The 24,010-nt window shown below is 42.1% G+C and overlaps 2 protein-coding genes across 2 annotated transcripts; both read right to left on the bottom strand.

The window, feature by feature from the left end:
• Positions 1–267: 267 nt before the first annotated feature.
• On the bottom strand, positions 268–3,280 carry brms1 (BRMS1 transcriptional repressor and anoikis regulator). Its single transcript, XM_028429365.1, has 10 exons — positions 3,153–3,280; positions 1,890–2,118; positions 1,715–1,805; positions 1,510–1,637; positions 1,347–1,426; positions 1,160–1,256; positions 994–1,083; positions 858–922; positions 585–624; positions 268–499 (listed from the first exon to the last, which is right to left on the bottom strand). The coding sequence occupies exons 2-10, from the start codon at positions 2,110–2,112 to the stop codon at positions 492–494; spliced, it is 822 nt and encodes a 273-aa protein (XP_028285166.1). The 5' UTR covers positions 2,113–2,118; positions 3,153–3,280; the 3' UTR covers positions 268–491.
• Positions 3,281–4,288: 1,008 nt separating this feature from the next.
• ppp1r14bb (protein phosphatase 1, regulatory (inhibitor) subunit 14Bb) lies at positions 4,289–22,757 on the bottom strand. The gene is made up of 4 exons (XM_028429224.1): positions 22,088–22,757; positions 7,344–7,427; positions 7,227–7,259; positions 4,289–7,148 (listed from the first exon to the last, which is right to left on the bottom strand). The coding sequence occupies exons 1-4, from the start codon at positions 22,286–22,288 to the stop codon at positions 7,080–7,082; spliced, it is 387 nt and encodes a 128-aa protein (XP_028285025.1). The 5' UTR covers positions 22,289–22,757; the 3' UTR covers positions 4,289–7,079.
• Positions 22,758–24,010: the final 1,253 nt, after the last annotated feature.

Genomic DNA, 24,010 nt, shown 5'->3' with positions numbered 1-24,010 from the left:
AAAACAAAAACAAAACATATGTGTGAGCACAGAAAAACAAAGAAGAGAAAATGCACTTGTAAACACGCAGACAAAATTCATCCCTCTCCTCTGTTCCATCTCTAATAAACATTTTACAAACACACCCGCTTCCTTATGTCTCTGTCCTTTATCCTGAAATTAAACCAAAGGATTACGTTATGATTTAACATATGTTAGGCTAAAGTTTGAGTGTGAAGATTTAGGTGAATATGTGCACAGACACAAGAGAAGGTGACGACCAAAAGCTTGTGTCATAAAAGATTAAAATTTTAATCAGCATTATAAATCAATTCTATAAATACATTGTTATCATATCATTAAGAATTTATTTTAAATAGCAATAGATAACAAACGAACAGCAGGGCGGTTGGCAGTTGGGGTCAAAGGCGCAGAAAGAGTGGAAGTAGAAGTGGGTGGGAATGTTACACACTGAGTGTGTGTGTGTCTTTGTCACTGAGATCCTCCTATTATCACCGCTCTGGAACACAAAAGTGACAAAAGTGAGAACCTTTTTCCATAATATAGGGTTAAATGCCATATGTGTATGACAGAAGCAGACCTACTTTCAACTTTCTTTTTTAGTGGTGACAGTGCTGCTTTCGCCTGAAAACACACACACACACAGTGTTTGAATAATTATTTCTTTCAGCAGATGTAAAACAACAAAGCCTAGCAGAGTTTGTATCAGGCTGTGAAAGATTTATTGTTTATATAAGGATCGCCATTTCAACATGGAGATCCATGAGGATTAACATGTGTGGCTATCTATCTTGCATCTTTATTGTGATGAAGCTGACAACGTCAGGAGATAAATGATAAATGTAATGATTTAGTACCTTCTTAATAGCAGCCCAGTCTTCAAGGATGTCGATTTCTCTCAACATGTAGACAATGAACGGCCCTGTGAGACAGAGAAGGTGTTATTAAATTCTGCAGGGTGGAATACATTACTTCCACACATCACAGACTTACCTGAAACCAGGGCGACCTTCCTTTTCCTCTCTGACCGACCCAGCAGATTCTTTCTTTTACACTTCTTACCCCTCATTTCATCGCTCCACTCTAGAGGGAGAAAACACAGCGTTGATGTCAGACTTTTTACTGAGAGAGCACTGAACAAAAAAACGGTTACTGATACCTGAGGTGAGGTCTATATTTTGTCTGTCCTCTTCCAGTCTCCGTATTTTTTCTAGCAGCTCTGTCTTCATGGCATCAAACAGCAATGTACGCTCACTCTGCAACACACACACACACAGATGCACACACATTTAGTTTTGCTATCCTTGATGACATTGTGTACAAGAGCTGTACAGTGTGTGTGCTACCTCCAAGTGCTGCCTCGCTCCTTGTACTTCACATTCATGCTTGTTTTTGATCACCTGCAGACACAGCTCTCTGTACACTCCTGCAGACAGAGACAGTGATAATACTTACCTTTACACTACTACAAATCAAGGCAAACACAGCTGCTGTGTGTGTTTTTCTTACCAGCTACTTGTGTTCTGATCTGCATGCTGTTCTGTAGAGTGGCCAGCGGTTCCCTGTATTCTCCAGCCTTCCCCGTCAGCACCTCATCCAGCTTCACTTTGACCTGGTTCAGCCGCTCCCGAAACAACCTGTAAATACACAGAGTTTTTTTATGCTGATTCATACTTCTGAGATCAACAGCGCTCTAGTCCTGATTTTTAATTACTTCTCTTTCAGCTCCTGAAATTGTTTCTCCAGATCCAACATCTCATCTAGACACTCTCCTCTCCTCCGCTCACAGTCTTCATCATCCATCTCTTCACACAGAGAACAGAGGAAAAAAATAAATTGACACTTTTTTTTTTTTACAAAACAATTATCTGAATAACAAAGCACTTTACCTGAACTCTCCTCTTCCTCCTCCTCCTCCTCCTCTTCCTCTTCACTCTCTTCCAAGTCGCTCTCCCTCTCCTCCATACTTTCCTCCATGGTCTCCTCGCCTCTGCCGCCTCTTCCTTCATTCTCTCTGGGTTCCTCTACCACTCCATTGGCCTCAGGGAGCTGAGACTCTCCTTCTACCTCCATCTCCTCCTCTGGCTCTCTCACAGGGGGTTGGGCGGGCATGGTGGGCTGGAAACATGATGACAAACATATTTGCATGTCTATTAGACAGAAGAGTTCACATTGCAGTTTTCATAGAACATTCCTGTGTCTCTATTACCTAAATGTACGGGTATCAAAAATAAAGACATGGCCATTTTTTCAAACACATTATATTTTTTGCTAATACTAAACAATCTGAAACAATGATAATTATGTACTTTACAGGATAAAAGTCTGCTGCTGATAAAGCTTGTGGTCATGAGTACAGTACAGCTTACATTGCAGACAGGGAACACAGTGGGACACCGAGCTACCTTATGGCATCAACGTCTCTGTCAAGCACGCTGCACAAACACAGCGCAAGACCGGAAATGAACATATTTTTTTGCAAGGAATGTGATAAATTCAAAAATATCCCAAAATATGCACCTAGAAACTAAGAATTAAGAATAAATCACCATTTAAGTTTCTTCTAAACATCTGTATAAGTGTATTATTTGGGCTTTTATTTTGTTTCCATACCGGAAGCCCGCCTTTAATGTTCCTGACTTAACCCCATGTAGTGATGTCATAGAGTAGAACAGTAAACGTTATAAGCGACGGCGGTGTTTACACTAAAATAAATACCAGAGAGCAGCATGCAGCATAGTATTCAGCAGTCCCGTTAATTTACAGCCCTTCTAAAAACAAACCGAGAGTCACTGTTCCGTCTTCTTGAAAAATAGCGGCAAACAGACCACAGTGAAGTCAAGTGCAACACTAGCTAACAACTGAACCACACACACACAGCGAGGGAATAACTGCCCGCTCATCACAATGTCCAACTCAACTTCTCTCGTAGCAGCTATTTTCTGTATGTGGCGTCGAACACAGAGCAGTTCAGTCAGCGTTTTAACGTCATTAAACATAATGAAGAACCACCGGAGTAGCCCTTACACTGACCCTATGTCCCTAATGCACACGGATTAACAAATAACATTATCCCGTCCACTGAGGCAGACGACGCTGTTTGTAAACAAACAACCGTCCCGCTGTGGACAGTCAACAGAACAGCCACTCACCGTGTCCCTGTGTTCAGGTGCACGCAGGTGAAGTATGATTTACTATATTTCCATTTTAAAAAGTACTTCCTCTTCGCTCCAGGCTTCTTCAGTTCCACACTTTGCCGGACTCTACAATCCGTAAGCGCAGCCAATCAGCGTCGAGACTTCCTTACGGGACGTCCAATAGGAGAGCCCATCCCACCAGCCCGCTGGCCAATCATAAAAACCAAAGCTGGTTTCGTTAACCAATCACAAACTATCAAATATATAATATAATATAATATAATATAATATAATATAATATAATATAATATAATATAATATAATATAATATAATATAATATAATATAATATAATGTAATGTAATGTAGTGTAATGTAATATAATATAATATATTTTTTTCTATAGAGATATTACATATTCTAACACAATAAGCCACTGACCAGTGAAATCAGAATCAGATATATGACATCTACTCAGATACATGACATCTACTCACAATAAAAACCCTGGAGAAGTAAGGATACACGTGTAGGGCTTGAAGGCATCTGTCATACTGCAAGTTAACCACAAGGTGTCACTACAGCAACACAAACCGGGAGGACGGGGCTTTTTACTGTAGGTATTCTGAGGTGTGAGGACAAGTGTTAATAATATTAATAATGTCAGCACACCATTTAGCTCTGTCAATTAAAGGGTTACATCAATGCTGATTATAACAATGGATTGCAGGGGTAATGCTTTTGTCATTTATTTAATGGTACTTTCTGTTTTTATAATAGACTCTAATGCCTCAGTCAGTGCATGCTGTCCAAGCTTGCATTTTAGACACTGCTACTATGCGCTGGACTGTCTCAGGGGCATCTTTACACAGCCCGCACATTGGCTACTGTCTGTCTCTATAAACAGAGCCTCTGCACTGTACCTCAGGCTGGATTGTTCTTGATGTCAGCTTTTCTCTATCCTTTTTTCCAGTTTTATACCAGGGTCATCTGAGTGTGCTGAATTTTAAAAGGAACCCTCCCAATTTTGTGCCGCAATATCAGAGGTATCTATTTTCTATTAACATTATAACTATGTTTATTTCATAAAAGTCATTTTAATGCTGGTAAATATACACATCACTGGCAAACAAACACCACAAAGACAAAAAATGGCTATTTTACATGTTTTTATTAAAGTTGCATAAAAGTGTAACAAAATTGGGCAAAAACAAGACCTGTTGTTGATATTGCTACATCATTTGTTTGTTGGTTGTGATCTAATCATTGTCCAAAAAAGAAACACCAGCACTCCTCTGGTCTGTTTAGTTTAGCTCTTGTATTCATCCTCAATGATAATAATCAGTATATATATATTTTTTTTGCAATTTTCCCCAACAGTAAAAAAACAGACTTCTCAATAACAGTCTAAGAAGGTATAATCCAAACCTGGATTTAGAAATGAAAATCCACTCAAATTCAGCTACTGATTGAAGTTGCCTGGTACAATCCGACCAATCAAAACGTCTCGATTTCAGAAACGTCAGCAGAAAGGCAAAAGCAATCGCACCAAAATGCATCTGAATGGATTTCTCTTCAACAACTACATGTTAATCCAAGGCCTGGTGTCAAATAAGTGTCATGATCACAATAAAAACAGACCAGTATTCAAATGGTAAATGTAAAGAACATTGTTTATCTAAACAAAATCACTGTATCAAGGCCTAAGTATTAAACACTCACTTCTAAAAAAACAACAGAATCTCATTTTGTTTCTCAAAAAAAAAGAAAAAATTAAAAGAGGAGCAACAGAAGATCAGAGATTCTGCACACACTGCAGGTCTGCTCACGTTTTTTTAGCAGTTTTTTTAAAAAATGAATGTCTCCTGTTTATTTGGTTTGTGTAACATAAATAATACCTAAGGCAACATCTGTTTAAAAAAAGGAATCCGGAGGAAGGATAAAGAGAGAGAAAGAGGGTGGAGAGAAAGATGAAAATAGATGGATGGAAAGAGGAGAGAGAGAGAGAGAGAGAGAGTGAGGGGGATGCCAGGGAGAAATGACAGAGCAGCAAGATGAAAAAGGGCCAGAAAATGTGTGTGTGTGTGTGTGGTGGCACTGAGAGAGAAAAAGGTAGACAGTGAGGGTTTGCTGTCACCTCAGGTGTTAGCAGTTGGTCACAGGAATCACAGCAATGTGTTGCTGTTCTGCCTGATAGCCAATAGGCTTCAGTCTCTGATCTGATTGGCCCAGGATCAGAAGCAGATGGCTTAATCTCAGAGATGATTGGCAGCTGCAGTGGGGGTACAGGGGGTGGATCCCTCTCCCTTTCTCTCTCTCCCTCTCTGTGTGCCCATGTGTGTGTGCACATCTGTGCCAGAGGCAGCTGTGTTAGCTAATGTCTTTCCGTTTCCTCCGCCCAAAGGGTGGTCTGTCAATGTGTGTGTGTGTGTGTGTGTGAGAATGATGCTTCAGTTTGAAACAATGTCCTTCCTCCTACTCAGACGTCTAATTGGTCAGTCTGCTGAAATGATGGGCAGAGGACGGAGCACCAAGATGTGACTGCTCTGAACAAAAAAAGATTATTGTTGTCTAAATAGTTTTATAGACACGAAAAGAGAAAAGATGAAGAGATTCAAAAAGGCAGCTTTGTTCTGGGTCCCCCTGTTGGACTGTCAGTGTGTGTGTGACCAAAAAAAAGAGGAACCAGTCCTATACTAAAAAAAATAAAATAAAAATCTGTCGTACACAACAGCAGAATATACAGGCCCAAAAAACACTCCTAAAACAGATGTTGCTGTACATTATATAGCAACATACACACACGTAGCATTTAGCAACACAGACATACACATGTATGTGCAGGCTGGACAGCAGTGGCTTCCGAGGAGCCTCTCATGACTGTACTGTGTATTTCAGGAGAGAGAAAAATCTGTAAGAATTCACATGCAGCTTTAAAGAGAACCCACGTCTAAAATTGGTCCGGCCATATGACCACTACAGCCAACCAGTGACTTTTATTTTCAAAGGTTCAAGCTCTGTTTCCAGGCATCACATTTTCCTCTTTGCTGTACTAAAGATACACCATACATTATTCTTTGTGGTCAGAGGTTCGGATTTTTCTTCCCGAAATGACACAGTACAGCTCTTAAACAGATGCACACACACAAAAAAAGACAGTCTTTAAATGCACCACTGCAGCAATGCCTCTGATTAAGGAGGGGGATAATTAGCCAAGACTGTACTCACCCCCTGAAAAGTTAATTAATTAAAAACTAAAGTGAAGAGAATTTCCCCATGCCCTCAAACTGAACCAGGAAATGGCAACAGAATTCTGGTTTACAAGTTAAAGCAAATAAGAACATAAGGAATCTCATTGGTGGAGTCGTATACAATGATTAGGCCCTGCTTCAAGCTGATTGGTTGCTTCCTCCTTCCAAACCTCCACTTTTTTTTTTGGCTGCTGCCACCTCTTGTTCTTCTTCCCACTCTCGGCTCCTCTGCTCTCAGTAATTACGGGACTCAGCTCCTCTTCCTCCTCAGACAGATGGAGGGTGGAGTGAGGGGGAGGACGGGAGGAAGAGGAGCTTGGTGAGAAAGGGGAGCAGAGCCAAGCAATAGCTGAAGAAGGGGCTGGGGTAGAAAAGAAAGGGAAATAAATTGCCTGGATAAGGACCTGATTATAAATCGCTTTTAGAATTTATGATTCCTCACTTTTTCTTCTTTGCTGACATTTTTAACTGAACAATGAACAACAGAAAATGGAAACATAGAAGAAGAAAAAAGTGACATATGTGTCTGGATCCAGGCAACTACAGTGGAGTACAGAGGGTTCAATTATAACCCTTCTTGAATGGGAGAAAAGTGACGTGAAAATAAAAGAACGGGGTGTGGTAGGAAGACAAGAGGTGAGGGCTGAGGTGGAAAGGAATATATGAGGGGAGGAAGAGGAGGGAGGATGCCATCATTTCTTCTGAGGCGTGGAGAGCTTCTGCATCCCTCGGATCTTATCCAGCAGCTCTGAGATGAAGTCCTAGAGAAAAGAACACATGAAAAATGAAAAACTACATTTTATAATCGTTAAGAAACAATAAAACTGTTTTTTTCTTACCTCAGTAGGTTTAAAACAGTCAACCAGTAAGTCCTGTAAAACAATAAAACACATATAATGTTAACAGTGCTCTGGTTTCTTTGTGTGCTTTCACACCGATATGTGAGCGTGTCCTACCTTGACCCTGGCTGCCCGTTCAACATCACTGGGCATATCCAGCAGCTCATCCACATCAATCTCCAACTCTGGGATGGCCTCCTCCTACAACACATGGAGCAAGAGGAGAGCAGAGTGAGAGGCTGAACTTCTACATGACAGCTGACTGTCAGTGTGTCCTGCATGGAACGAAATCCTCATCTCTGTTCTATTCATGGCATCTGTGTTATATTGTGTGCTTGTTTGTAAATAGACCAGCGAGTACAGTATTTCTCCCTCGGCCTGTGTGATGTGGAGCTATTAATGTCTGAACACTAGAGGGTGCTGTGCTACAGTCCACCTGCATGTACATGACAGGAAAAAATAGGCAGAGACAAAAAGAAACAGGCATGCGGACAGATTTTTTGAACAAAGTACACAAAGAAAACGTCTACTTAAGCACAAATAACTATCTTTATTTTTTTCATATCCCAACAGTTTTAAAGATGGGACTTTAAATGTTTAACTCCTACAGAAATCAAACATGTCTGTGTGTCAGCAGGAGGCGCTATGCCCGACAGACACACACGTGGGGGTCACAGGCATGATATCAGTGAGACACAAAAGAGCAGGATCCTGTTTGTAGCAGACAAATCACAATTACAGTTAATGTACTATTGATGTGAAAATTGATGTATCTGCTCAGCAGTTGCTTAGCTTAGCTTTGCTTAGCTTAGTTTAGCATAGCAAAATGAGGGTCAGCAGGAGGAAACGGCTAGCACCCAGGATGTAAATGTGACCAAATGTAAGATCAACTGAAGACATGCTGTTGCTTGTGATACATTATCACACTAAGCTAAGCTGATCATATCTGGTGGTTGTACTAATTGACACTAAAACAAAGTACTGAAAGAAAACATTTTGACATTATTCAACGGAATTATTGCCCAATCGGTAAAATGAAATTTAAGGAAACACTCGCCTTTAGCAAAAACATTGAATAAAGGAAGCAGAGTTCACATGAGTTAATTTACTTCTCTTTATCTAATCACTTTTTTTCCTGATTGTTATTATTATCTGTTTCTTCATCTGTCTCTCACACACACAGAGAGTCTCAGTGTGTTTTATCAAAGCGTCTCACCACTGCTGACACGACCACACTCGTACAAATCACTCGTTTCCCCTCTTTTGCAGCTCAATTGCTACCCTACATTCATGTCGTTCTCCAGGAATCTCTCCCTCACTCTCGTCCTCCCCCTCGGTTAGAGTTGCCCACACCAGCTGTCTCTGCACCTGCCCAACTGCCCCTTACACACAAACACACACACACATACAGGCACAGCATGCTGAGCGCACACATCAACTGTAGTTTTTTGTGGTGAAAACTCAACATCACCCACATGGATTAAAGAATTATAAAATGTGCATTAATAAATCTGTGTGTGTGTGTGTGTGTGTGTAGGGTGGGGTGTGAGGATTTATTTCAGAGTAGGACAGCCTGTGTATGAGAGATAGAGACTGGAGGTGACAGACAGACTTACTGTCAGCAAAGCAAGACACATATACACACACACACACGGACACACGCAGACACACACACACGCGCCGACATTCAGACCTACTGTAAGCATCAACACAGACAAGAATGAGCCAGAAGACTGACATGTGCACAATGACTGAGATTAAGAGGGAGAAAAAAATACACACTATTAAAACAAGCTATTCACACACACATACATACACACACTGTGCAATTACAGAACACACACAGCTTCACTGCAGACATATTGAAGCTGTCTGTGATTAACACACACACATAAAGGCTGGGAGGTGTCACACAAAGACTGATCCGCACAACATGTGGGCTCCATGTGCTATTGTAGCAAGAAGGAAGCCAGTGGATATAAAAACCAAGCCTGGCTCTGTGTCTTAAAACTTTAATAGAGATGCTCATGTAATATGTACTGAAAAGCATACAGGATGTTTGTTTAAGGCAGCTTACTAAAAATGATTTAGCAGACACTGTTAAAATCTGTGAGAGGGGGAAGGGAACGGCAAGAGGAAGGAAGGTAAGAGGTTAAGGAGCATATCGAGAAGAGGGAGCAGCTGAGTGGAGGAGGCTGAAAGAGAGAGGACGAGGAGGAGGGAGAGGAGAGGGAGATGTTGAAAAAGGCCGGAAGACAGGCTTCAGAGAGGAGACACAAAGAAAGCAGGGAATCACGAGGGAGGATTTCCAAAACAATCCTCCAGACTGACTTACTGAACTAGTCTGGAGTCTGGAGGGTTTACTGTTGGCTGCAGATGTGGTCTGGAATAAAAGGTGGCTGCGAGATATTGGCACGCACTGCAGGTTTGTAAACAAAGGAGTGTGGTGAGGAACAAGGAGGAGGATCAGCTTTATTCTTTTCAGCGCTTCCAAACAACATTTGGATCATTATCTGGGTGTTTAATGCACCTTTTCCCTGCATTATATACACAACAAAGTGCTGGGCTGCCAGGCCTTTCATACAGACTGCATTAGGTCTCCTATAGGGGGTGTTCCTGCTCCAGTCCTGCTCAGTTGTTGCAACCTCTGCACCACCTCCACAAACTAACAGTAACTGTCTTATAATCCTTCAAGCTCCTACTGACATTCAGCAAATTTCTTTTTACAGTTTTTCTTTGGGCAACACACACTCATGACACTAAGAGAAGCCTCTGGTTCTCTATCGGCACCAGAATAATGCCTGCACCTGTGTCACACACATTTTAAACTCTATTGTATCGTTATAACACTCTGTCTGATAAACTTGCAAATAAGATTTAAACACCAACAGAGAGCCAGGGAGTGGGCAACAGACAGACACACAGATCATCTGGAGGCTTCCTGTAGAACAGAGCCAAATGAGATGTGACACTATGAGAGCGAGTGAGTTTGTGTGTGTGTATATTTGTGTGTGTGGGTCATAGTACTACTTCTCTCACTGGGGGGCTGCGCTGTGTAGCTGCAGCAAGCTTGGATGGATCAAATGCCAGATACGACTTCCTCACTGGACAAACAAGCTACACACACACACACACACAGTGGGTCAGTATCCTCGTAGTCGCAAAAAGACTGACTGTGGCTGCTGGAAAAAGACAAAAAGAGCAGGGGTTTTTATTTGTGCATGAGTTAATTTCACAGCCATCATAACCAATTAAAACTTCCATCACTGTCACCCTGATTTTCTTGATTCTATGATGAGTTGACATGGCAATTACTGTAAAGTTCAACTGTGGCGATTTTACAGTGCACACGGGGAGAAGTGTGTTGTTTAGACACATGACTAATATATATAGGTGGATATAAGTCAACACCTTTTCCCTGTAGGAAGCTTCATGTTCGATGTGTAAGTAGGTCACAGCGGCCACCTACAAGGATTACTCAGCATGTCTTCTAGTGATAACAGACCACATCACTGATTCATTTGATAGGACCTGTGTGAACTCTGTGTGTCATGTTTAAAATGTACTGCAGCAACGTTCATCAGAAGCTGTATGATGGTGAGCAGCGACTTTTGCTTTTCTACTTCCTCAGTAACAAACTAGGACAAAAATAACCCGACTTCAGGATGGGCCAAGCGCCCGTTCTGCTACAAAACAAAAACAATGTTTGGCTATGATACGGGGAGACAAAGAGGTGGAGGGGATAAATGAGGGAGGAAGTAATGGCTGGACCAGACAGGATGGAGGAAGGAGGAAAGAAGTAGGAAAAGTAGGCCGTGTGGCAGGTAACAATGACACTTAAGCCAGTTTTGCGGGCGAGCTGATCCTTCATGCATCCATCAACATCTCTTTTCTCTGCACAGTGGTGTGGAGACGCACAAAATACAAATGGAGTGAGACATGTTACCGACACTGTGCGCCTTTGTCTCTTTATTGAGGCCAGCAATATGCAGGAGGGGAATTTTGCTGAGTGTTCACACTGTAGAAAGTGGGTGAGCCTGAGTGTGTGCATCCATTAAAACTATTACCCCTGGCTGGTTGACTTGGCACGGACACCCAAGTACAAAATATGTGCACGCTGACATTGACAAGTCACAGACGTGCATGCACCAACACTCTGAGAGCACAGGCATTGTTGGACAGAACTGTGTGTTTTGGTTCTCACAGCTGAGAGGACATTGTGTCTGCATGCCAGTTTCACAGCTCTGCATCGCTGACACCAGAGCAGCTAGAATCAGTTAAAAAAATGTGAGGGATTCTGCCCCACACATGAGCTAATAGCTTTAAACTCCCACACTGAGTGCATGTGCAGGCCTGTGTATCAAATAAACACTGACTGATAAAGCAAGGAAGGATCATCAGCAGAACCAGGGTTTGGCTACATGGAACAGAAACTGAAGACAAAGACCTTTTTTGTTCTCAGAACTGTGCTGTAGTTTCCCTAGTCGACAACACTGGCAAAGTGGAGGAGGTAAGGTTATGCTGGCAGATAAAAATGGAAATATGCGCAGACAAGTCAGCCCCTTTTTCACATACACTGCAGACTTGTAAATCTGTGTCCTCAATGTCTGAGGATCTGTAACAGTCACATCAGAAATTGGACTTTATCAGAAGTGGAGGCACTTCTACAGTTAATATGGGTTGCCTGAAGCTGACTTTGTAATTCATGACACCCTTGTGACAGATCTGGTCATTTTGTCTATGGTCTTCTGAGTAACACACACACACACACATATACACACAGAGGATAAGGCCAGTGTGGAAACAGTGGAAAAATACTGGGCTTGAACCTGCTTCCTGCTTCACTTTCGCCATCTGTCTCTATCTCTACGTCTCCTTTGATGGTCTTCCTCTCTTGCTGGTACTCTCTTTGTAATAGGACAGTACATACCGATTCAGCCACTTCGCTACGGGCATGAAACCACTTATGAGAGAGAGAGAGAGAGCGGGGGGAGTCGCTGAGGGGTCAACGGGGGTGAAGGGATTGGAGATGCATTGTGTCAGTCATCGCCTGCTGCTTTCCATCTCAGTTATATCCCCTTCTGTTTCACACACGGTGCTTATCAGAAATCTGCAGGTCTGACAATAACAAGCAGTTTTGTCAACTTCCCTTTTCTTCTCCCTAACACTGCTAACAGCACACAAAGGCCTCTTCAACACTGAAGGGGTTAACCACCAGAGCACCCTGCTACTTCCTGTCTGTCCATGTGACCTTGAGTGATAACAGGGGGAGGTGTAGCGATATCTGTTAACAGAAACACCTAAATAGGGTAGAGTTGACGGAGCGACATTAGTGATTTGAGTGTGTGTGCAATTAATCTGAGTGGTGACTGATGGCTGTAATGAATATGTGGCCTCACATAACCATGAACCATAAACCACAGCAATCCCTAATCAATGCAATGTATTGAATCCACGGTGTGTGTATGTGTACGGTTGATCGTCATCTCTATTGCACGTCTAATCAGTTGGATGTACTTCCTCACAGGAAGAGTATGATGTCCTGTTTTGAATCATATGAAAAGCAGACAGAAAATCCTGCAGGCAAAACAGATTATCTGAAGTAGCCTCTTTATAGCTGGCTTATAGCCAGGACAGGGACTAGAAAATAGGATTTAAATGTTCTAATCAGTCATATTTTCACCCCACATTAGCTGATTATTAGAAATAAGGACCTGTGTAGCCCATTAATGTTATAAAATCTCTCTAAAGACAGCTCATCCTACCAGTACCTCCATCTGTTTTGACTCTGCAGCCCTGTCAGCCTCTCTGCTATCTCGCTCCTGATAAAATGCAAACGGCTCTGTCATATAAAGTAAAAAAAGAAGCAGAGACTCCAGAGCCTGCTGGTTGTGATGTGGGCATGCTAATGTGTCCCTTTGCTGTGTGGGCTGTTTCAGACATCTTGCAGGAGAAAGCCAAACCAAGCAGGCTCCAAGTACACTGAACCAATCCTCACATGATGCCAGCAAGCACTCATCTCTATAATTAGGAGGAAAGCACACTACTTTTGATTTGTGCATTGTAACTAGGTGACAAAAAATACAGCATTTGTAGAAAATATACAGTATATTTAATATAGTATAGAAGCCTAGCTTGATTTCAGTCAGTCTAAGGACACTGTCTCTGTTTCTCTCTCACACACACACAATTCTAAAAGTCTATTTACAAAGAGCAGAGTTAAAATGTAAAATGTCACCTAACCTTGACCTCTTTCTAAAAGCTGCCTATAGTCATGGTTGCCTGGCTGAATGATTCACACATCAGCTTGTTTGGCCTGACTGAACGGTTCAGTGGTTTTCCGTGTGTTGACTGGACGTGTCTGTGTTACGGCCTCTCACAGGAGACACTCGACTGGTCCCTCAGGGTCAATACCAGCCCCAGGTAGACTTGTATTGGTAACTGTGCAGCGCCGGCAGGGTTGGATGATGCTTTCTAACTGCTTCATGTTCGTCACTGCTGTTTACATCATTCAAGCAAGGATCAGAATAATAACAAATTTAACCTGTGGATTCCTCATGAAAACCTTTTCCCACTCTCCACTGTGTAGATGACCAGACTGGGAGTGATGCATTTTTGGTTTGAGTAAAGACATTACAGTCCCCCAATATGATTGACAGGAGCAGTGAAGCATAGCAACAAGTGGTCAGCACAACATGTGTGGAAAAAGACTGCAAAATAATACTTGGCAGGTGAGTGGATGAGCCATCTGTCTATCAAAGCTAACCTCACATTTTCATACAGCTTCTCTTTTTGTCATAGCAAAACCATGTGTCACTCTTCAGCCCACTCCCAATTACAAAATTCCTCCTCTAATATGTGAGGCCTAGAGTGCCCAGTTTCACCCGCCATGTTCTCTTGAGTGGGTCATTTCTGCTACAGAGAGCAGCAGAGAAAGGAATCGCAGTGCTGCATGAATTCATATAGATGGTGTGTGTGTGTGTGTGTGTGTGTGCTATGTGTGGGCAAGTGTATTTGGACAAACAAGGTGTTTCAACAAACACATTTTTCCTCAGTTCTCTATCAATGTATCACTGATGCAAACACGTAATACAAAACAGTGAGGCATTACATTGAAACCACACACACACACACCACTTTATTCCAGAAGAGTCATTACCACTACTATTGGACTGAAAGAGGAGATTACATGCAGATTAAAACAAGAATGCATACACACACGGATTACCGCAGATTATCATTATGCCACTCTTGGCAAGTGCCACTCACCCACCCAAAAAGCTTAAATGTTTTTTGTTCATTTGCCATGTCACTCACTAAATGACTTACTCCTTTACTTTGGTAATGTCAGACAGCATAGAAGACAAGAAGATCAATATTTTTAAGATTCAATATTTTTATCCAAGTAATGTCCATGTTTATTTGCTCTGCCTTTAATTCATTCCAACAATATTGAGATATAATCCATGTGGATTTCTAAAGGGATTTAGAGCACATTATTATTCCTTCATGCAGATCAATCGTCAACACAATCTCTGACCTCTCAAACATTGGCAACAGAGTGTGGTAATCTAATCAGCTAATGCTTTAGGGTTATTTCCATATTTAATCAGATACAGGAGAGTCAAAAAGAGGGAGATAAGGCTTGGTCTGAAGCAGGAAATCTGGATGTAACACCCTCTGTGGGTGTTACAGCCTCAATTACTTTATTAAACAACATACTAAAGATTAAACATGAAATTATTGATCAAAAACCTGCCCGCCTTATGTCTGTGTCTATTTTTTATTTGTTTAATCTTTATTTTTATTTATCTGACGTTTTTTACGGCAGGTTTTTTCATTCAATGTGTTACTCTGCTCTGAGGTTTAAATGGAACAAATTACATCCTTTAAGTGGGAACTTTCTGCCTTTGATGCCAATCTGCCATCTCTGTCAAGTCACTATATTAGCTCCTTTGGCTTATGGCTTGCAGCATAAGCAACAGGTTAACAATTGTATTTCATCATTATAAGAATATGCAGCAGATAAAGGGGTGAGACTGACTTCCTGGTGAATCAGCAACTTGTGAACCAACCTGTAACTTATAAACATTGCCCAAATATGGTTAGTTGTTCCTTCCTGTTCAGAAACTAAATGATTTACCGTAATTTATTCTAGTGACAGTCTTGACTAAAGACACATACATAAACTAAAAAGTGATATGTGACATCCTAACACGTGTTAGAAGACACACCGACTATAACAAGCTTAACTGCTATTTTCCTGTTAAAAATGGTGATGACCTCTGCCCAGACCAGGATGCACAGAGTGTATAACTACACATTGAGTAAAGCCTTCCTAACACACCATGAATCCTGCCATGTTTTTTTCACTCTCTCCTACTTTGTAGTTCCATGAAGTTATATAACACTGACATCACAGACAACAACAACAACATGGCACCTGTGCCATGTTGTCTGACCTTGTCAGTAAGAGCACAGGTTGGCTGTCAGTCTCCCCGAGACTTACCCCAGGCCAGGGAAGAGACTAACAATGCAAACACATCGTCTGTCTCTACGTTTAATTTACAAAAACAAAAATCACATCTTTAGTCTGACCTCATTTGTATACAGAGAAACCATTGTGGAGCGCTCCTGTGCAGTCTGTTATTGGCACACAAACTGTACAATAAACACAGTATACTGACTTGTGCTTCTGTGCTGCCAACTAACAGCTCAACTGGCGTCTGCTCTAAATGCACCCCCCGGGACTAAAATACCCTCCTGAGTGGATCTGTGTTACCTCACTCAACCTGTCGCCATTAAACAGACCTTGTGATGATAACGACTCCACAGATACATTATCACCTGATGCCAGCGGCAGTCACAACTGTTCAATATTAGCACAGCAGCTTGCTTCTTTCATTGTTGTGATAGTAATGCTTAATGGTTTCCACACAGAGGCCAATAAAAACATATCACATATCACATTTCATTTTGACACAATACCCTGGAGCCATATAGCAACAACAACAACACTTACTACACTCATGCTCACTTTAAAATGCCTCCTCAAGGGTGCACAAGCTAGAGAAACAAAGTGTAGTCTTAATATAATTAATTACAAACAGCAGCAGAGCACTCTGTTTGAAAAGAAGAGTCTGATACTGTACACTGTGGATCATTCTGTACAGTGAGCAGAGTCATTATATTTATGGAAGCTGTTAACAGCTTGAGGATGCCAACAGATGCACAAAAGCAATGTGTACAGCAGGAAAATACAAAAACATAAATGGCTTCTCATGACAATGAACAAGCAACTCCACATAGCTACAGGCAGCCATGTGTCATAATCTAATGGTTCTTATCTGTTGTTTAACTTTTCATATTGTACTTTGGAATAGTTTTCCTAAACCCCCATGACGAAGGCTGGAATGACAGGCTCATCAAGCTCAGCCACTGCTGACACTTAAGGACACTGGCTGACACATGACAGAGCACAAGCTCGACAACAAAAAAGCAAACATGTAAACTGATATTTATATTGCAGCATGTGTGCTGCGTCATCGTAAGTAGGGGTTACCACAAAATGAATACGGTCTAGATCACACATCCTTAAATGTAAGTTTGTTTTCTTACAATCCAACAACTCTCTTTTAAAATAATCATCCTTGTTGACTGCTGATGTAGTGCTACTGTTTTCACCCTACCAATCATCAGCAGTGTGTATGATTACTCAATGCACAAATGAAAATCCTTTTCAAACTGTGATTTGAAGGTCACGTAGAAAGGGGAAATACTACACAAAATGTAGTTCTTGAAAATAATGTTATGTTTCTGGTGTACAAAGACAAACAAAATCTGACACAAATACTGTCCTTGACCTCTTGCTGTGCTTCATTAAACCCTTCTGACATTTACAGGGATTTTCAAATTGACTTGATGAAACCAGTGTGATTCAACAGGTGTGTACATTTCAGAGAAAGTAAATATTGTGTTTTTTTCCTGTGCGTTTGTCTCACCCCTTTCTCACACACTTCCTGTGACAACATGGATAAACATTCCTCTGAGTGACTCACCCACCTCCCCCTCTTCGTCCATGCCTTCTCTCGCTTGGCGTTCTTAACTTCCTTCCGATCTTACTCACACACACACTAACCAAAACACACTCACTAAGGTGATTGATTCACTGGATGTTTTAACGGCATTCAGACAGCCAGTCAGTGGGTCAGGCTACAGTACATGCTGACTCACCACCCCACTCAACCAGGAAGAGAACTATGTGTTCAACATGTACAACCACATGTAACCTATTAGGATGTGTGTATGTCTATCTGTGTGTGTGTCCACTGGTGTAGGGGGTGTTTACAAAGACACAGTGGAGTCTTTCACTCATGCTGTGTAACAACCACTCTTTGTAGTTACCCTCTTACACACACACAGTGAAGTGAAACAGGGTAATGCTGATTGGTATTCAGTCCCTAAAGTGTATGCTTTAAGGAAATGTTGCACACACACTGTGTGTTTTTGTGCATGCATCTATTTTATAGCACAAAGTCAGTAAAGGAGGCCAACTTAATCCATGAGCGGGAAAGCTGTGAAATTACAGCTGTTCCAACAGTTAGGCTTCCCCTAACGAGTGTTTCTCCTGCATAGACACACAACACCAGTGTGTCGTGTGTGTACTTACTGACCTGACAGTGTCTGATGTTTGAGACCACAGCACTCAAAAGTGAAACATTAGGGAAGAGCCTGAGTTCATTTATAATACTATACTGTTTTTACAGATGCTTTTATTTTGAAGGGCACAGATAAACTCTTCCTGTGTTACTTTAACAGGTTTAACAAGAATGGTCTGGTCCTTTTTTTAAATAACAGGTTAAGTCAATGAATCTAGTGTCACAGCTGAGCTCTATTTCCTCTATTGCTTTTCAACGATGTTATACTCTTAGCTCAAGCAGCTGTCAGAGGTCAGTGAACTGTTTTCAGTGCTGAAAATACCACAACTTTTGTGACTGGTGTTTACAGCATACAGCCGCAATGGATACATGCCACCAAAGCATTTCTGTCTTTCTTCTTCTTTCCTTCCCTCCTTGCCATCTCTTCTGCTTTTTTCCCTTCTCTTCCCCCGTTTACTGCATTCCTGCTCACCAATCCTGCCTCTGTTCTCTCTCGTATTCCCATCTGTGTTTACGTGAGTGTGTGTGTGTCTGTGTGTCTGTGTGGCCACGTAGGACCCTGGAGTTTGGGGAATGGGCCGCCCACTTGCTTCACGGTTAACTATGTAGCTACTGGTCAACTCCAGTACAGACGAAGAAAAACACAGTGAACTGTGGGAAAAATGAGCCTTTACTGACAAATAAAAATTTAACAGGCCAGTTACCATGGAAATGATACCAAGACTGGAGAGAGATTTGATTATTTTACTCACAGCAGAGCTGTGTGTAACCCACACTTTTCCTTTCCCCAGAGGGAGCTCAAACTCACTTAGCACCTTATAGCCAAAGCCACTAATAGAGTGTAGGCCCAGTAACAACAAAGATTGTGTAGACAATATTTTACTAGCACCTACGCTTGAAGAAACAACACTCCAAAAGTAAGTTATGTGCCCCATAACATCATTAAATCCCAACATTTACTGCCAGTTTATTTCTTTAAAGCATCACAGTTTGGTTTATAACGTTAACTGTGAGATGGGGGATTGTGGGATTTTAGGGCTCTACTGCGGCTGTTTCCACAACCTGCAGCAACACCACCTGATAAGTTCCACATGTGTCAAATTCATCTTTAAATTGGCTTAGTTTTTGACCTAACTTATAACGGTGCCTTACAAAGATGAAAAAAATGTTAGTTGTCCTGCCCGCAGTTGTTATCAACATTTCCTGCAGAGTGTCCAACACACTGTCTTTTTATAGAATCCTAAAAACTGCTGAACTCATGAGCCAACTTTTGGGTAGACTATAAGTTACTCTCAGTCGGTCCTCTGACACTAGTAGCTAAAGACAGTGCTAGTCACAAGCTAGTGACTGGTTACACACTATTTAGAGTTTCCTACACTCTCATAATGGTCACAACATCAGATCAAATGTTTTGCTCAATTATAATTAAGGCTTACTTCCCAATCTTTCCATGCACTCAGCAGCTGCAGATGTGTGTGTTCAGACTGACTGCTTGCCAACAAAGCAGCCGAGTGTTTCTTTAACAAAGCAAATGCCACATTAACATCAGCTGCAGGTAAGCTGCCAACATAACTGAATGACTCTTATTATAATCTGGGAATAATGAATAATATCTTTTTACTAAATGGACCCGTCCCGTTTTCCACTGCATGGTTAACCAACATAAACATTTAACAAGCCTTGTTGCCATGGAATCATGCTAAGGCTGGGCTCCCTACTATTACCCATAGCAACTCTGACTGATAGGCTGACTAAGTGGCTGGATGAAAATCTGACAAGCTGGCTGGCAGGACTGACTGGCTGACTGCTTGTAGCATGTTTAAAAGGATTATATGAATGGGAAAATTGCTCATAATGAATTCCCCTCTGAACAAATTCCTTGCAGTTTTATTAATAGTCGAGCAACAAAAGGAGACAGGAAAAAGGGGGTGACTGATTGGAAATAATGAAGAGGAAAAGGATAAATATGGATTATGATATGCAAGATATGGCGATAAATACATAAATGCCATCCATGCTCTCCCAGCACCCTTTCCACTCTGTGACCAGCTAAAGCTGTTTCTCCTGTTACACTGCTCAGTAGCACGTGCTCCCCATCTCCCCATCTAAATGAGCCCGATGTGTCTCCATTAGTGAAGCGACTGTAAATTAATCTCTTTGTTGTCTAACAGCCCAGGCAGGGACCAGATCAGGACAATGAAAATGGGGAACTACTGAGGATGAACGCCAAAAACTGAGCATCACAATTAGAGATGAATGAAAGACATGTGTCCAGATATGTAAAACACATCATCAGTATCCCATTTAAATAACCTGATAACCCTGTGAACTGACCACAACAAATCTGTGCAAGGCTCAGGTTTACTATCTAACATCAACAGATCATCACAGTCATTGTGTGCGCAGTTTTTGTGTACTCTTTGTGACCCTGTTTACGCAGACCAACTACAAATCAGCAGTGCATTAAGCACGACGGAGAGACTGGACAAATTAATTAATGAAAGATGGATGAGTGAATGAAGGAATGTGTATTTGTCCTTGAAACTGAACAGTCTGGTGTCAATCATCGGGTTCTTGCGGCAAAGAGTGGATTAAAAACAAAACCACTCTGATCCCAAGCAGAATGTTAAAAGATCCACTTTGTCATCACCTTACAGCACCGCTAAGCTTTTCTCCTGAGCTCATTTACTCTGACTTTTTTGGCCTCTACAACTAGGATATTAATCCATTATTGGCAGACAATCAAAGCACATTGATTTAAAAATCCACTCCAGGCCCTTTAATCACCTCGGCATGCCTCTGTAACTCTGCAGTGTGATTTCACATGACGTCCCTGTCACTTTGCCCGTCAGGAGAGATTCTCGGCTGACATTTAGGAGAAACAAAAGGCGTCTGCTTCTCTGACAGCACATGATCAGTTTATAGCTTTCCCTGAGAGCTTTGTACTCATGCTAAACTGTAGCTTGATGTAATATCTGGTGGAGTGGAAGCTTTCTGGTTTATGACTGTAGACCAAGTTGTGTCAGATGATGTCAAGCTAAAACAAAGTTGTTAAAGTAGTCTTAATCTGTAAAATCTGTAAATTGTTTGGTCATCTGAAGTTGTTACTCTGGTGGGGTCTGTGCGATATAAATTTTGACACCTCAGGGTGCATGTGTCATTATGTGCAGGTAGAAAAGGGAAATTTCAGACTTTGAAAAGTGAGTGTTCAGGTAGAATATGCATGTTTGGAACACCTCTTAGTTGCATCTTTATTGTCAGTGTCTGCATGGGACTATAGCCTTAGTCATATGTTTGAGGCAAGTGTTTTGGAAAAACATCTTTCTTCCACCAGCCCACTGCACTCCCGCCTCCCGTCTTGTCATCCAGCTAAGAATTCTCCAAACCTGTTAAGTCGCCGTATTCCTCGTGCTAGGAATAGAATGTGGGTCAATGCCAGCTCAGTGGAGTTGACATGAGCTTACCAACTACTGACGCCAGCAGTTACACCACAGCTGCCGCCAGGTTACATCGCAACTGCAGTGGCTTCTCATGTGTCATCATGACCGAGGGTCTGATCTCGTGCTGGTGCTCTGGAGCTCTAAAGTTAGATAGTGCTGGTGGTTGTGCACGGTCATGACTATGGACAGGGACAACATTATATATAATTTGTTCAATAGATCATTGCTTTTGCTGCTGAAAGATAACTGCTTCCAAACAGCAGATAAACAACATGTTTGAGGACAAATGTGTGAAATCAGCCCTCACTTCCGGTCAGCCATTAATAATACAATAAATTAATTCACAGGTGTGCTTTAAATCTTTCAGCCAATCAGAACAAAGCACACAGGCTCCCTGTGTCACGCCTGGGCTATAAAGCTACATGTGCCACATTTAGCTTCCCTGTGAGTTTAAAAACGAGCCTTTAATGCGACGTTCTCTGACTGTAATGTTGATACTGCTTTAAATGTCTTCATTACCTCATCAGCACATGGCACACATACTATAGCCTACAGAACGAGCCGGGCTAGGCCAAAAGCTCCGACAAAGGGCCTGATAATGTTTCTTTGTCAACAGTTTGCTGTAACATTGCACAGACAGACGAGCCCCACAGCTCACAGGCTGACTTACTGAAACAACACCGTGGAGTACTATTACTTAACAGAGCCGCCTAATCGATACGTTCGATCGGTTACGAGGCCGGTTATTGTTTGGGGTCTTTACCTCACAGTCGTAGAGGTCCGTTAGCTGGTCGATAATCCACTCCTCCAGGTTCAGTCTCTTCCTCAGCTCCTTACGGTCGTATTTGACGGTAACGCGCCCCTGCTTGCGAACGGGAGTCTCCGGTTCCTCCGTGGTGCCGGCCGGCGTCTGGAAATACACACGGGGTTGAGGGCTTGTCTCCGGGCTTGTTACAGCTGCCATTGTCGCTCGGTTTGTTTAAAAAAAATCCCCCCCTTAAGGTGTGGAAGTGTGAAAGGAGGCGAAAAGCGGACGGAGGACGTTCGGCTTTTTCCGCACTGCAAAAATCCCAGCTGATAAAACGTGAGACTAGAAATCCCCCGAAGAAGAAACGGCGCTGGACCTGATGCTTTTGTTGTCCAGAAAATCGCTCAGATGGACATTGGCAGCGGCTGGCGGCTTCCTCAGTACAGAGAGCGGCTGGTACGAAACGTAAAGAGCAACCGGCTTAATGAGCTATTTACAGCATGCAAACTCTGCTTATATAAAAAGAGAAGGCGCCGGCCTCAACTCTTCATTCAGTACAAAGAGAAATCACACGTCTCTCTCTCTCTCTCTCTCTCTCTCTCTCTCTCTCCGACCCCACGAGAACTGCGTGCGCGCTCTCCTGGACTCGAGCGCATCCGACGTAGCGCCACTGAAAAAAACAAAAAAGTGTGGATCCTCTTCACAGACACGTCTTTTAAATCCACTTTCATTTCTATTACATTATAACCCCCCCCCCCCCCTCTCACTGAGCTCCCCCCTGCAGGTCACCCCCCCCACCCCCCCCCCCCATTAACACGGTTCAACACGTTATTTTTGTCTGTCTACTTCAAAGACTTGTTTCCTTATCCACAGGAACTATTCAGCAGCCCAACCTTTGACAAACTCTTTGACTTTCTAAACAGCCCATTATATGTCATCGTGTGCACCGTTAGCCGGCCAGAGGCAAACCTTTGTGGAGCTCTTTGTCCTTACACTATATTTGGCTGTTTTTTTAAAGGGGCACTGCAGTTTTTGACTTTCACACTTTCAATATGATATGAATACCAGTTGCAATACGTCTTTTTTTACCTCTAAAATTGACATTGGACCCATAATCCAGCACCAATCAGGCTTTGTTTTCAATGTTTATCACTTATTTTCATGTCTTCCCAGTAATGTGTGAAATGTAGACATGAGCAAAATTTCACACGTTGATCTCACACTTTATGATTTACTGCAAGCTCACATTTCACATTGCCCAACACAGAATCCCAGGTTTGTGAAATGTCTCTTCTGAGATTCAGCAGCTGGAACAGCTGGATTTTCTAGTTTGGGGTTGGTGTAAAAAAAAATGACTTTGTGCTCTATTACCAGGCGTTAGCAGTAATAACCCCCCCCCCCAACAGAGTTCACCAGTAGCATTTCTTCACAGTCTGTCCATTGTGGTGTAACAGCAGGGAAGCCCACAGCCCAACCAGGCTGCTTAATAACAAGAGTTTTAATAATAATAGAAGCGTGAAGTGAAGGAGGGAGTAGAGAGAGGGAGAGTGAATCCGTCTCTCACTCATTTCCTCCTTTAGTGTGAGTATGGGGGTATTCACATCTGTCAACATTGCTCATATTTGTGTGTGTGTGTGTGTCTTACCGGCCCAAGCAACCATTTCAGAGACAACCATGGCAACAAGACATAAAAGCCTGAATAATTCAGTGAGCATGTCTGAAACTTACAGTTGAGTAAGCACAGACAGATCAACACACACTCATACCCACACACAAGGTAACTTACACATTCAAATGTGCCTGGTTATAAAAACACAGTCACACAGTTATACAAAAAGAAACCTTGACACAAATCTATAGTGTCAGTGGGTTCTTCGTGCTAGACTGCAGACCTCTGGAGAGGGCGGTCAGTATGATGTTAGCATGTAATATGCAAAA

The sequence above is a fragment of the Parambassis ranga genome, chromosome 18 (assembly GCF_900634625.1).
Source record: "Parambassis ranga chromosome 18, fParRan2.1, whole genome shotgun sequence".
Lineage (NCBI taxonomy): Eukaryota > Metazoa > Chordata > Actinopteri > Ambassidae > Parambassis > Parambassis ranga.
This window is presented reverse-complemented; position numbering and strand designations above follow the sequence as displayed.

Coding starts and splice junctions, on each gene's coding strand:
- brms1 (XM_028429365.1), bottom strand. CDS start 2,112: ATGCCCGCCCAACCCCCTGTGAGAGAGCCAGAGGAGGAGATGGAGGTA. Junction 1,806..1,889: donor GGAGGAAGAGGAGAGTTCAG/GTAAAGTGCTTT, acceptor CTCTGTGTGAAG/AGATGGATGATGAAGACTGT. Junction 1,257..1,346: donor GAGCGAGGCAGCACTTGGAG/GTAGCACACACA, acceptor TGTGTGTTGCAG/AGTGAGCGTACATTGCTGTT.
- ppp1r14bb (XM_028429224.1), bottom strand. CDS start 22,288: ATGGCAGCTGTAACAAGCCCGGAGACAAGCCCTCAACCCCGTGTGTAT. Junction 7,428..22,087: donor CGGACCTCTACGACTGTGAG/GTAAAGACCCCA, acceptor CATGTGTTGTAG/GAGGAGGCCATCCCAGAGTT. Junction 7,149..7,226: donor ACTGTTTTAAACCTACTGAG/GTAAGAAAAAAA, acceptor TCTTTTCTCTAG/GACTTCATCTCAGAGCTGCT.